This window comes from Hyaena hyaena, unplaced genomic scaffold (assembly GCF_003009895.1).
Source record: "Hyaena hyaena isolate Hyena2069 unplaced genomic scaffold, ASM300989v1 scaffold_28, whole genome shotgun sequence".
In the NCBI taxonomy this organism is placed as follows: domain Eukaryota; kingdom Metazoa; phylum Chordata; class Mammalia; order Carnivora; family Hyaenidae; genus Hyaena; species Hyaena hyaena.
In genome coordinates, this window is record NW_024080660.1 from 4,153,456 (window position 1) to 4,168,132 (window position 14,677).

Consider the following 14,677-nt stretch of genomic DNA (forward strand, 5'->3'; position numbering starts at 1 on the left):
CCACTAAATTCTACTCCTGAAACCAATACTATACTATGTTAACTAACTTGAATTTAAACTTAAAAAAAAAAATTCCCTGCACTTAAGAGAAACATTACGCTAAGGCAAGCATGTGAATTTTACTGCTTCCGTGAAATACTCCATTTTACTGCCTTCTTTGCAGCAGAAGTGGATGCCTGGGCCAGTTTTGGAATCAAATCCCCAGTCTCTGAGAAGGGCGTTTCGTACTCTAAGAACTAAATTCCCCTCTCTATGAAAACATGATTTGTTGGGGCCCCTGGGTGGCTCAGTCGGTTAAGCACCTGACTTCGGCTCAGGTCATGATCTCACAGTTAGTGGGTTCGAGCCCCGCGTCGGGTTCTGTGCTGACAGCTCAGAGCCTGGAGCTTGTTTCAGATCCTGTATCTCCCTCTCTCTCTGACCCTCCCTTGCTCACACTGTCTCTCAGGAAATTTCTTTAAAATTAAATTTCTTTAATTTCTTTAAAATTAAAAAAAAAAAAAAAGAAAACGTGATTTGCAATCCTATTCATCCCCTTAAAATTCCTCCCCCACAACAGGCTGAGGTGCAATCTGTGTGTCACATATCCTTTGTAAACTACAGAATTTTGTCCAGCACCTCAAAGTTTATAGTGCTTTCACAAAAGTACCTGATTTAATCTTGAAAATTCTGCTAAGTCCAAAACTAATGTAAGATACTAGGAACCATACAATATAAACTTGAACCAAAATATCGTGTAACATTTAATAATTGCAAATATATTTATTACAATTTACAGATTAGTTAAAGTTATATACACAAATATAATTTTAGCTATAAAATCCCCACAAACTGGTTACATTTAAATCACTGGATCTGCAGAAGCCGATTTAGAGTCTCCTAGTCCCCTAAAGTTACTTTCCTTAAATTATAAAAAAATAAAATCTGACAGGTTTGATTTCAAGTTAAAGACAAAGAGGTGCTGTTATCACATTTCAAACACTCGGAAAAGGAAAGTTTACCTGTCCGTACAAAGCCTTACACATGCTACATTGATACTTAAAGCACCATTGCGAGACTTTAAATGTGCGCAACGTTCCGTGACAGCTTCCGGGTTTAACTTTGTTCTAACGACTAGGATTGGGATGGAATGACAAGAATTGTTTTTGCCTTCGGTCCAACTTAAAAATAACCCCTTCTGTCCTGTTCATCACTGTGACCACTTCTTCTAAAGGAAGGTGCTAAGTGGGAGAATTCTTCCCCAAGCTTTTACTCATTTGGTAGGCAGGTTGGAATCCCCAGGGAACAAGGTTCCAAAACCCAGTACATGTCAAGCCATGCCATTCTCTTCATACAAGCAAGAGATGCAAGATTTCAGACAGAGCCTGTGAAATAACCAGTAGGCTGCAGGCTGGTTTTAAAGAATGCCTACGTGTTTTCAAAAAGCCTCATTCAAGGAAAATGATGAGTTCTTTCCACCGGACAGCAGGTGCCTGAAACTGGCCTGTGGCCACTCCGGCAGGACTCTGCAAGCGCCACCCCTACGATCACCCGAAGTGGAGGCGCGCCACGCCCATGGGGTAAGGGCTCCATCACCATGGGACCGGCTCTGACGGTGGTGTACTCTCGTGTGTTCGTGTATGAGGACGTATGTTATCCCTGGAGGCAATTCTTAGAGCAGACCGGATAGAAGTAATGACCAGGTAGATTATAAACTGAGGTAGTAAGTCAGCCAGCACTTCTGACGGAAACTTTGTTTCCACACTGAAGCAAGTTCAAACTGAAGAGGTCCCCTGTTCTACTCCTGCTTTCCGTCACCTGCGACAGCAGGCATGTGGGGTAAAAATGGACCAGTAAAGGAGCGGATTAACCTCACCTTGGCCTAGCAGAAGCGCACCGTGTAGAGCTAACCAAACACACCAAGGACAACCAGGCACTGCAAGAACTTCAATTCAAAAGTAAACTTCGGGCTAAAAACAGTAAGACTTTCGAGTTAAGTCTATAGTACCATCCGGAAGTACAGGCCTTGTCTGTCTTCTCTCATTAACAGCAGAACACAATAAGCTTGGATATCCACTGAAGTCTGTATTTTACGTTACCAACTGGAAAATTCAGAACTGCCCATTTCCAAGTTTACAGTGTTCCCCTGACAGGTTTTAAAAGTGACGGTGCGGAGACATGAGATTAATAACACTGGTTTTCCACTGAAACTATATACAACAGAACCAAATTGCTGAGAGGTCTCCTAGCTCCTTCCTAGGACAAGTCTTGGCTTTTCAACTTAAAAAATAAATGCCTCTGATGCAATCATTGCTTTCCAGAGTCTTTTACAACAATTTCTACCTGTTGCACACTACAAAGAACCATTGAACTGGGAACGACAGTAACATGCAGAGAACCCTCTCCAAGACACAGTTTGCACAGACGTTAAACATGTTAGACATTACAATTTGGCAGAAAGATGCAGTTTTCCCAAACAGCAGAAGAGTCCCGCGTGTGGAAGTTTTATGGCGGTTCCTCAGAGTGTCGTAGGTAGAACTTCACCTAGAAAACAACAACACACCACACAACTTTCAACCAGAGCTACTTTTGGTAGGGGGAAAAAAGCTGACACAAGATAGTATCAGTTGGTAGCGTACACAAGATTATTTTCTTAGCTTCAAGTTAGACGGGCCACATCACTGAAATGAAAATAGAGCATAAAAGCCCCTTAATTTTAGAACGTCAGGGAGGGAGAGCCCAAAGTTTTCAGACAGGGTACACAGAATTTAAATTAGGACGGAAAATGGCCTTTGAACCCTATAAATATTGTTTCCCAAGAAGGTAAGTTTTGAAAATGCAAAACTACATCTCAAACAGTCCCCTGTTTCACCTTGGCAAGCATGGGACATTCAAAAACACATCCAACTAAGTCAAAAAAGGGAGGCTTAGAAACCACATCATCTCATCCTTCATTACTGGGGCTCGGCTTCAAACCCGGACATTTCTAAGTGGGTTGGTTGCAAAAAAAGAAAGAAAAAAGAAAAAAATTAAACTAGGTCACTGGGTCCGAGTTGCATGTCCTCCAAAAAAAAGGACAGCTGCCAATTTTTGTTTTTAAAAGAAACCTCTCAAGTAAGAGGTAGCGTATGCACAAGTTACAGGCTGTCAAATCATCTTAACGTTGCTCGAAAGCACGAAGTCCTTTGCAGCAAGTTTCCTGGAGTCTATTAAACATTCTTTCTCTGTGCTCAACTGTCAAGCAATATCCAATAGCATCTTCTGTTTCTTGAATTCGTTTCTGGAACCTGCACCCATCCCGTGCAAATTCTTCCCAGGGTCCTTTGCGGTCCTCATCACCACTTATATAATACTCAGTAACTTCTTCAAGGAAGGTTACCTATAAAGACAAAGACTATTTTTAATCATGCTCTAGGATCTTAAAATCATCAAGGCAATTAACCCTTTATGCTACTAATTCTTTCAGAATACCACACATCCAAGTACCTTAGAGGAATATTTGGTTTCAACCGTAACAGAAGTTTAAAGAAAAAGCAGCAGCAGCAGTTGTTCTGACTGGGTAGATGGCATCTCAGTAAAAAAGTGGGCAAATGGCCATTTGCAACTACGTGGATGGAACTGGAGGCTATTATGCTAAGCGAAATTAGTCAGAGAAAGATCATATGACTTCATTCATATGAAGAATTTAAGATAAAAAACAGATGAACATAAGGGAAGAGAATCATAAAAATATTAAAAAAATATAAAAACAGGGAGTGGACAAAACATAAGAGGCTCTTAAATATAGAGAACAAACAGAGGATTGCTGGAGGGGTTATGGGAGGGGGGATGGGCTAAATGGGGAGGGGGCTTAAGGAATCCCCTGAAATCATTGTTGCACTATATGCTAATTAACTTGGATGTAAATTACAAAATAAATTAATTTTTAAAAAAGTGACCAAATGCCATTTAAATTTCCTTCACACACACACATACATTCCTGTCCCCCATCTGTCATCCTTTCATTCCACCTCTTTCCTCCTGGTCTTTGGTGTTAATAAAATGAATCCAGATGGGGAACTGTAAGTCTCCTGATATTATCAGTCTTTTTTTTTTTTTCCCCCCAATCCTTGGGGAAATACAGTTCTGTGACACTTTTCTTCCAGAATGACAAATAGTTCTCAAACAATTTTTAAGAAATATTTGAAATAGTTATTAGTCAATGCTTTTATTACAGCACAAAAGCTTTAACTATTTCTATTCTATTATAGCACAGAAGATCTTCACTATTTCTATTCTTCCTTTTTAAAAAAATTGTTTTTCGATGTTTTATTTATTTCTGAGAGAGAGAGAGACAGCGTGAGCAGGGGAGGGTCAGAGACAGAGGGAGATACAGAATCTGAAACAGGCTCCAGGCTCTGAGCTGGCTGTCAGCACAGAGCCCGTCGTGGGGCTCGAACCCACGAACCGTGAGATCATGACCTGAGCTGAAGTTGGATGTTTAACCGACTGAGCCACCCAGGCGCCCCATCCTCCTTTTTCCTTTAAAGAGAATTTCGCTTTTTGGGTGCTTTCCAATTTGCATCATGAGCATGCAGTATTACTCTTACGTTATTACGTTTGTAATCAGACTATTAAAAAAGTTACTTAGTAAACAGAATGCAGCAAAATTAACATGTTTTAAGGCTATGTTACCGAGGGACTTTGTAGTTGAGATAAAAACCCTCCTTTTATTCCTGCTCAATATGCTTCACTACATACACATGAAATTGTAACTATTAAATACACACGATTTCACGGAATGAGTGACAGTCCCTTTTTAACCCCTACCTCATTTCTAACATAGCAAAGTACAAAAGTAAATACTTGCTCTAAAATATGTTCAATAGTTACATCAGCTAATCCCCATCGTGGCCTACTCCTTTCATTCCCTTTACATCAGGCCAAGGGACGCCCTGGAGGGCAATTAGCAAGTGCGTAACATCTTACTAGATATTGCATTCTAGAGTTACTCACTCACTGTGTCACTAAACTAAATAACAACAACAACAACAACAACGTGTACAGAGTGTTTACCACAGGCCAGGCTCCCTTCAGAGCACTTCACAATTTTTACCTCATTTAATCCTCCGAGGATATGTACCATTATCACCTCCACTGTGCAGAGAAGCCCATTAGGCCTGTTTGAATCGCACAGCTTCCACGTGGTGTGGCAAGAGTGCGGCCCCACAACGCGCACTGTTACTGCCAGGACACGGGCGGTTCAAACTCCCGTCGCTCGCTGTTTCATTCTGAGAATTAGGCACTACCCGTAATTCCCATACACCTGTAGAATGTCAAGTACTCAAAGGCTTTCCAAATAATTTTACTATGTTTTTGACAGAATCTTTTCTAAATGTTGCTGCTAGTTCATAGTCCGTAGTCTTACAGCTCCTTGACTCACCTCATGTTTACTCAATGAGTAAGCGAAAATGAGACACCAGACTGGCCTAAGGTCCCTGAACAGTACAGCTACCATTTAAAGGCAAGGCGATGAATTAGGAGTTTTATTTACTCATCTCATTTAAATCATGCAACAATGCATACAACCGATGCAATTATTACTCCCATCAGATAAATGAGTGAATCAAGGCCATGAGAGGTCAAGGCACTTTGCAGGTCTGGCTGGCTTCCCAAATCTCTCGGCCCTAACAGCTCAGCAGGAAGGGACACAAGTCTCCAGATACCGAATGCTCATTCCGCGGCCCCACTTTGCTTTTTAATCTAGTCAAGAAATAGGTCGTTTTGTCAGGGGCCCATTCAAAATACGGAGAAAAGATCTTGTGTGACGGCATTCACAGAAGTGTGAACCAAGTTTTTAACATGACTCAGTCCGCTTCTACAGGCGAGACACAAGTTGTCACCACTTAGAGACATTTTCTACCCAGCAAGAGTTTCAAAGGATTGAGCTGGCCATTCAGAGCCAACAGATTATGGTCCTGTCCACTCGAAACTCTGATGCAGCAGAATCAGAGATAGTAATAATCTCCCCTCCTTTCTCTTTCCAAAGAAGTATACAGGAAACTAAAGGAAATTTCCCTCTACAATAAAAGGTACCCCGCTTGCTTGGAGGGGATCCTTGGCAATTAATGACGTTAGCTGAATAAACAGTAGAGGGAAAAAAATAAAGCAATTCAAAGGTCTTGCCAAAAGAAAATTAACTTGACAATATGTTAAAAGAATAAAATGCTCCATGAAGTTTTTAAGCAACTACTCAAGTTAAACCTAATTAAGTGACCATCATTGTTACAAATGATTATTAACCATTAACTGGCCAATGAGAACTCATAACTAGTATTGAATTCTTAGGAAAAGGCAATACTATTTCTTGTATTTTTTTTTAACTGTTAAAGTCACGTACATGTCAAAAAGCTTTTCATACTGAAACTAGTATTTTCTTTCATGGCAAACGACCAGACAAATCTGACTTGCTACTCGGTACCATCATCCCTCTGGGTTCTAACGGACAGTAATAAAGACACTGTTATCCTGTAAATAAAATATGATCTGCAAATGACATACCACATGTAAAATACTATGGCTATAACAGGACCTGACCAACCTCCAAAAGGTTAAATTGTGTGGACACAAGGTTTAATTTTTCTGTTCCATAAAAAAGAGTGAAAAGTTGACGCCTGCCTGGAAACAGTCCAGAGCTACAAACCCAAATGAAAAGGGCACTTTCCTGCTAACGTCTATACCCCAGCGTGTTCCATTTGGACAGGAACCACATTCTAAAAGAGGGAAGGAGGCAGGGTGGGGGTGCGGTGATATCTTAATCCGAGTATATAAACTTAGAGTCCTTCCTCAAAAAATATGCACGACTTCGCCTCAAGAAAAGTCATCCTACTGGATTCAACCACATCAAAACAATACAAATTAACAGTCACATTTAAAAAAAAGACACAAACCTTTTTCCTCTTGACATGTGTGTGTCTTTGTCCAGAAAGAACCCCACCCTGTAACAAGTCTGCACCTTCAGTGTCTCGGCACCCTAACAGGTGCACCTCACAAGAAAGTAAGGTGTGACACTCCGAAATGGCTGCAGTGAGCTCAGACGGTCTCTCTGGGTCACAACAGCCTTTCCAAATTTTCCCTGATGTTTGAAAAGGAGCCTTAAAATTTAAAAGGTTGTAGGGGTCATCGGAATTACAGAAAGAATTCCACAGTTTGAGATTCTCTGCTTCGTCTGCACTAGATTCCCAGTCCTCTTCCTCCTCAGAATTCTGGTCAGGAGACTCGGGAAGGCTTCCACCTTGAGGAGAATTCTCTAGATCAGATTTGTCAGACAAATCCTTCTCAGAGTCGGAAGGGTCTCCGGGAACATGCCTGGCAGCTGTCTGAATTGCTGCGGTAAAGTTCTGGGGATTATAAGGATCGACACTATAGAAAGAGTTCCAAAGGTGAAGCCCTTCAGAGTCTTGTTCAAGGTCTGATTCTGAGAATGAGCTATCGCTATCAAAACCATCATCCTCAGCCTCCTCATCCCAACCTTCATCTTCCGAATCTGAACTTGTTTCCGAGTCACTGGGTGCACCTCCTAAAATGAAATCGATCAGTCTGTTGCTACAGACTGGTCTGGTGGAAAAGGGAACGTCACCCTCTAGGTCTGAGGAGTCAACTACACTTATTTGGTCCTCTCCAGGCTCCTTCTCCACAGGTACCTCGCGAGATGGACAGCCTTCTGAAGGGCCGGGTTCCTCCACAGCAAGCGGAACCTCTGGAGTCAACGATGCGATTTGCCCCTCGGCTCCCGGTTCCTGGGCGGTTCCGGAAAAATCTCCAGCGGAAGGAACACCCTGTGTCGGACTGTCTCCGCCTGGCGTCAGATCCATCCGGACCAAGCTGTGCTCCTCCTCCAGGCTGTGGTAGCCATGATCTTGGTCCGGGGTGGGTAACGCTTGCCCCTTGCTGGCCTGCTGAAGGAATTCCAGCCGCTTCGTGCGCAGATGGTGGATTTCGGGCATGCCCTCTCTAGAAAGGGGCGGACATCCCTGCCAAGAGGCGCAAGTGATCTCTGCCTTCAGTGGCTGGGGAGGGTCATGGGCTTCAGTCGGACAGCTGCTCTCGGGGCTGAGGTTCTGGAAATCAACTAGCTCGCCACTTCCCACGCTGTTCTGATAGCCGAGCCCCACCTGGGGCAGGCGGTCCAGATAGGAGGGGTGCAACACACAGACCACGCTCAAACTGCTCAAAGACTTCCCGTTTGGAGGCCCGGAGGGCAAAGGGCCAAGTTCCCGGTCAGAGCAAAGACGGCCTTGAAGGCCACCGGGCAGCAGCTTCACTCCCCACAGCTGCTGCTCTAACAGAAAAGCGTGTGCTGCAGGGTCCTGGGCTCTAGCCTTAGATGTGAGGTCCAATCCTAGACCTAAAGACGGGCACTGCCAGTGGATCCCCTCCTCCAGCCAATCGAGGGTACCGGCACCAGAGTCGTCCGAGGGGTCGAGCCTCAGCGAGCTCACAGACTTCTGGACGGGGGGTGCGGCTGGGTCCTCCCGAGCCTTCAGGGCTCTCAGGGCGCTGTACCCTCCGGCAAAATCTAGCCATCTGGTCGGAACCATCCCTCCGAAAAGCTGGCTCCAAACCAGCACCTTCTGAAGCATGCTGGGGAGCGGCGAGAGGAATTGGGAAAGCAGCTTCATCCAGTAGCTGGACCGAGGCTGGGGCTGGGGAGAAGTAGCCAGTCTGGGGTCCCCGGAGTGTTCCGGGGCAGGAGGCGTGGGCAACTTGGAAGTACCGGGTTGCGGGCGCCGAGGGAAGAAGGGCAGCCGGATCCGGGAGCCCGGCCGAGACGCTGGCCGTGGCCGCGATCCGTCTGCTGCCGGCTCCATCTCCTCGTTCTCGGCAGTCTCAGGGCTGCAGGTCGGACGGGATTCGGAGAGGCCTACACAGTCTTGGCCTTGCCGCGCGCCGGCGTCGGAGCCCCAGGGCGATCCCCGGGCCAGCAGAACCGCAGCGGGAAGCGGCTTCGACCGCGGGCGGCAGACCACAGTCCGGAACGGCAGGCACAGGACGCCGCGGCCGAGACGACATTCATCCTGGCGGGAAGAAGGTGTCCTAGTCCGCCCGAGGACGCTCCACCATAGACAGAGCCCTCCCGCGGCGACGGCAGCGACTATCCAAAAGGGACGGACCGTTAAGAAGCCCCTCGGCAGCGCGACCCCGGAAGGGCTGGGCAAGAGGACGCGGGTGGAAGCGAAGCCCAAAATGGCCGCGGGGCCAGCGCGGACCAGGACACCGCCAGGCGGGAGGACGAGACGAAGGACGGCTGGCTACGCCACCAACCCAGCGTCGCCCAACGTCACTCGCACAGCCTCGGCGGGAGGGCCTTTCCCCACTCCTCCGTGCGGCCCCTGATTGGTCTTCGGCGGCTCCCTGTCGGCTTCCTTACTCTCGGCGGACCCGGCCCGCCCGCCGGAGGTTGCATCAGCCGGGCCTAGGCTGTACGCGTGCGCACTCGCTCCTCCGTGGTCTCCTAGGAGACAGCCCCGCCCCACCCAGTCCTTTGGGCAAAAGGGGAGGAAGCCCTTTTAAGGTCCTAAAACACACCCAAGTGTATACGCTTACTTTAGGCTTGCATATATCGGGGTTCTTGTATTGTTGAGTGCTAAGTAGATCATCAGTATGAGATCTTAGTAAAATAAGAATTGGCAATACTGTATAAATACGTGTCTGGTGTTAAGACACTAATAATTTGGAATGAATAATAAGAGAGCAAAATCATAAGTGAAAATGAGTCATTCTTATGCGTTCGTGGCCTTTCGGTTTTCGAGTTTCTAAATTACTTAGCTTTGCCTGGAACCCAGCTTTCGGTATCGAACCCACATACATCCCCACGAAAATGTGAACTCCTGTCTTTTAGGCCGTGTCCCTATTAGACTGTCCCCTTTCCAGAGGGGCAAACCGAAGTTGCAGAGGAGGAAAGAAACACAATCCTCGGAGCTGTTGACTCTCATATGCCTCCCAGGAGGCAACACATTCAAGTCCTATTTATGTCCTGAGCTGCCCAGAACCGCAGGATACAATAGGCAAAGGACACACAGAACATAATCCTTTGAAAAAAATGTGATCATTTTACTTGCTATATTTGATTCTCTTGTGAGTTTGGTCTTAGTTCATTTCTTTTTTCTGCTACAAGTTTTTCACTGACGCCTCAAAAAATCTATTACAGACGGAGTGTGGCAATTTTGAGCACTTAGGGACTGCAGAAAGGTCTTTCAGGAGCCAGGAGGAAGCCAGTTGCTCTACCGGCTTCAATGCGACGGTTCAAAGAACAGCTGCTTCCTTCTAGGAATCTAAGAGGTCCTCCGTTTCTAAGTTTTACCCCTTATTGTCTTATCCATAACTCTGGAAATATCTCACTTTCAATCCTAAGAACTTCAGGAAAAAAATGTGTTAATAATAGGAGTCAGGTTAATAATAGAAAAGAGATCTAAGCATGAAAATTAAATACTTGAGGACTCAGTTTCTTGGTTGTCAAATGAGACGAATAACTCCTCTTTCAACACGTTGGTGAGAGAACAAAATTCCTAATACAGTGCCTAGCTTAGATAGAGTAGGGGTATAAACATCAGCTAATTCTTGTTATCAGCTAACAGTTGTTTCCATTGCCTACACAGTCAAGGCTCTGTACACCCTGTCCTTCCTCCTATACTTTGCCAGACTTCTCTTCAGTAACTTCCGTTCATGCGTGTTAATACTCTAGAACATTGGACTTGTGTCCTGCCTTTATTTGTGCTGTTTCTCAGCCAAGAAAGACCTCTTCCTCTCCCTTACATAAGTACTCATGCTTCAAGGTCCAACTCAAACATCAACCCCTTCTTGAAATACGTTGGCCTTCCCAGTCAGGACTGTATTATTATACACTATTTGAGCACTTAACACGCTACACTATATATACCTGTAAATGTTCTTTCCTGCTGGTTTCAGCTTCTTGAGGGCTATTTCTCAACACCTAGCCAGCAGTTCCCAAAATATGATCCGGGCACCCTCAGGGATCCCATTTTAAGACCCTGTTACAGGGACCTCAATGCCAAAATAATGTTCATAATAATACAAAGCTGTTATTTTCAACTCTCATTTTTTCATGCGTGTACAGTGGACATGTATCTTCTAGAAAATACATGATAAGTGATCTGGCAACACGTGGAATGCAAAAGCAGATAGGAGATCCGAGTTATCTTCTATCAAGCCTGATATTAAAGACATTTGGGGGAAAAAAAGTAAAACAATGTCCCTCCTCTTGTTATACTGTTTTGTTTTGGAAAATAATTTTTCATTAAAAGTGTTGTATTGCCATGTAGTGGGTTTATGATTTTTAATGAATATTTTTAAATTCTGCAGTTCTGAGTTCTTGAACAGTAACTATTGATAGATATATAATACACATAAATAAAAGTTCCTTGGGGTCTTCAATAACTTTTAAGAGTGTAAAAAGGATCCTGAGCCCAAAAAGATAGGGAACCACTGACGGAGATGTTGTCTGGCACATAACGGGTGACCAATAATGTTTGCTGAATGAATGGAAGAGTACTGATACTTAAAAATAACAGCCATCAAGGGCACCTGAGTGGCTCAGTCAGTTAAACGTCTGACTCTTCAGTCAGAGAAAGACAAATACCATGTGACTTCACTCATATGAGGAATTTAAGACACAAAACAGATGAGCATAAGGGAAGGGAAGCAAAAAATCTATAAAAACAGGGAAGGGGCAAAACATAAGAGACTCTTAAATATAGATAACAAACAGAGGGCTGCTGGAGGGCTTGTGGGAGGGGGATGGGCTAAATGGGTGATGGGTATTAAGGAATCTACTCCTGAAATCATTGTTGCACTATATGCTAACTTGGATGTAAATTTAAAAATTAATTAATTAATTAATTTAAAAAATAAGTCTGACTCTTGACTTTGGCTAGAGTCATGATTTCACAGTTTGTGAGTTTGAGCCCTGCTTTGGGCTCTATGCTGACATTGCAGAACCTGCTTGGGATTCTCTCTCTCCCTCTCTCTCTGCCCTTCCCCCACTGGTATTCTTTCTCTCTCTCTCTCAAAATAAATAAACTTAAAAAAACTTTTGAAATAACAGCATGTTCGTTATGGCTAAGCCTTTTTTTTTCTACTCTCAACTTTGTTGCTAACACCACATCCCCCCCCCCTCAAATTTTCTTAAAGCTTTCTCTCACTTATTTTTTTTCTAATTTTTTAATGTTTGTTTATTTTTTGAGAGAAAGAGAGACAGAGTGCAAGTGCGGGAGAGTTAGAAAGAGAAGGAGACACAGAATCCGAAGCAGGCTCCAGGCTCTGAGCTGTCAGCACAGAGCCCAATGCAGGGCTCAAACTCACAAGTGGTGAGATCATGACCTGAGCCGAAGTCGGATGTTTAACCGACTGAGCCACCCAGACGCCCCTTAAAGCTTTCTTGAGTGAGCCTCCCCTTCCCCATCTAGTCCTTGAATACATAACTTTATTCTCTTTACCTTGGAAGTTGTTCTTAAGGGGGAAAAAACACAATCATAAAGTATCAAAACCTATAAGAATTTGTGACTTAGCCCTGTCAGTCCCAACAGGAAAATAAAGTGGAAACCAGCTTCTGCAAGCCTGCTATGGTCTAGAGGGTAGAGGGAAGGTGGCTCTGGACACAGAGATAACAAGGTGTTGCCATAGCTTCATGGCTGCTGGTGAAGACAAGAAGTCCTTGGACTGGCAAGCTGACTGGTACTTTGGCAGAAGATAAGGTTTATTTATTTTTTAAAAACGTTTTAATGTTTTATTTATTTCTGAGAGAGAGAGTGTGAGCAGGGGAGGGTCAGAGAGAGAGACACACACAGAATCTGAAGTAGGCTCCAGGCTCTGAGCTGGCTGTCAGCATAGAGCCCGATGCGGGGCTCAGACAGCTTTCTCTCACTTAATTTTTTTCTAATTTTTTAAATGTTTCTTTATTTTTTGAGAGAAAGAGAGACAGAGTGCAAGTGGAGGAGGGGCAGAGAGAGAGGGAGACACAGAATCTGAAGCAGGCTCCAGGCTCCGAGCTGTCAGCACAGAGCCCAAAGCAGGGCTCAAACTCACGACTGGTGAGATTATGACCTGAGCCGAAGTTGGATGCTTAACCGACTGAGCCACCAGGCGCCTTGGCAGAAGATAAGGTTTAAACCTCAGTTAATTATGTTTATTTTAAAAGACTTTGCAGGCCTGAGATAAAGGGTATATAGCTTGTGAGTTTATCTTCCTGCCAGTACCACCTCCAAAATCTTGTTTCTAACCATCCCACGCTTCGAGTGGCCACCGCCTGCCATCTTTCTAACTCACTGCCCCGGTGTCCCTATTCAGTGACCTATCAACCCCTAGAAACCTCCACACCATTGCATTTCCACCTTTGTGTGTGTGTGTGTGTGTGTGTGTGTGTGTGTGTGATTTCTCACCCTCCTTACCCAGTGTGAATTCCATAATCCAGTATTAAAAACTATCCCACTGAAAAGACCCTTCGTTCTCTTGCTCTTCTTTGGCAAAATTCCAACCCTAGTTAAACCCAACTACCCACTTCTTCTGAGTCTACACACTTGCAGCTAATCATTGCTGAAGAAAAGCACTCATCCATGCCGACTGACTTGCTTCACATTTGTGACCACAAATTTCCTCAGTGCCAGGCACTCCTACAGCAGTTCATAGTTCCGGAGTCCCTTTGTTTATCCCACACTCTGAGAGTGTTTCACAATTTCTTCCAATTTTCAGCATCCCCTTAAATACACATTCTCGGCTTAGGATCACACCTCATACTTCATTGAGAAACCAGATACAATTGGACATAAACATCTTGCCACCACTAAATCCACCGATCTACCTGCATTTGGACCTGTATACTCTGTCTTCAATCCCATAACAAGAAAAGAAGCTTCCTAGGGGTGCCTAGGTGGCTCAGTGTGCTGAGCGTCCAACTCTTGATTTTGGCTCAGGTCATGATCCCAGGGAAGATTCTCATTCTCTCTCTCTCTCTCCATCAAAAATAAACAAACACTAAAAAAATTAAAAGATTCTCTATCTCAAGAAGAAAAAAAAAGAAACTTCCTGGATCTTTATTGAAATTTTTAAAATGTTTTTATTTATTTCTAAGAGAGAGAGAGACACAGTGTGAGCAAGGGGTCAGAGAGAGAGGGAGATACAGAATCTGAAGCTCCAGCTCTGAGCTAGCTGTCAGCACAGAGTCTGATGTGGGGCTTGTACCCACAAACTGTGAGATGATGACCTGAGCCGAAGTTGGGTGCTTAACCGACTGAGCCCAGGTGGCCCAGAAACCTCCTGGATCTTGTCCTTTCGAGCCTTCCTTAGCACCTTTCCTGTAACATAGAATTGTCTCTCAAGCTTCTAGAGCACTCACATGCAGTTAGTATCACCTATCTTAAAAATAAAACTCTCTCAGATTCGTGTCCCTCCAAGTTTCTGCACCACCACAGCCAAGTTTCTCGAGAGCTTTCTATGATCAGGGTGTCTACTTTGTCATGACCTAATCTCTCTTCAGCCTCCTCCAATGTGGCCTTCGTCCCCACCACCCCTCATTCAAACAGCCTTTATCAAGGTCACCAGGAACATTTGCCAAGTCCAATCCTTTAACTATTGTGGGTTGAATTGTGTCCCCCTAAAAGATGTTAAGGTCCTAACCCCGCAGTATTTGTGAATGAGACCTTAT

The 14,677-nt window shown here is 44.5% G+C and overlaps 1 protein-coding gene across 2 annotated transcripts; it reads right to left on the reverse strand.

Annotated features, from left to right (window-relative positions):
* Nucleotides 1–714: 714 nt before the first annotated feature.
* PPP1R15B (protein phosphatase 1 regulatory subunit 15B) lies at nucleotides 715–9,321 on the reverse strand. Of its 2 annotated transcripts, none has more exons than XM_039227494.1 (2): nucleotides 7,662–9,321; nucleotides 715–3,358 (listed from the first exon to the last, which is right to left on the reverse strand). In XM_039227494.1, the coding sequence occupies exons 1-2, from the start codon at nucleotides 8,826–8,828 to the stop codon at nucleotides 3,137–3,139; spliced, it is 1,389 nt and encodes a 462-aa protein (XP_039083425.1). In that variant the 5' UTR covers nucleotides 8,829–9,321; the 3' UTR covers nucleotides 715–3,136. The 2 variants fall into 2 exon arrangements, with proteins under 2 accessions (XP_039083425.1, XP_039083424.1); XM_039227493.1 differs by having other exon boundaries at nucleotides 6,909–9,316.
* Nucleotides 9,322–14,677: the final 5,356 nt, after the last annotated feature.

Excerpts from the sequence above, each read along its gene's own strand:
- PPP1R15B (XM_039227493.1), bottom strand. The coding sequence starts at position 8,828 with ATGGAGCCGGCAGCAGACGGATCGCGGCCACGGCCAGCGTCTCGGCCG. Across the intron at positions 3,359-6,908 it reads CACATGTCAAGAGGAAAAAG|GTAACCTTCCTTGAAGAAGT; the intron begins GTTTGTGTCTTT and ends TTGTCTTTATAG.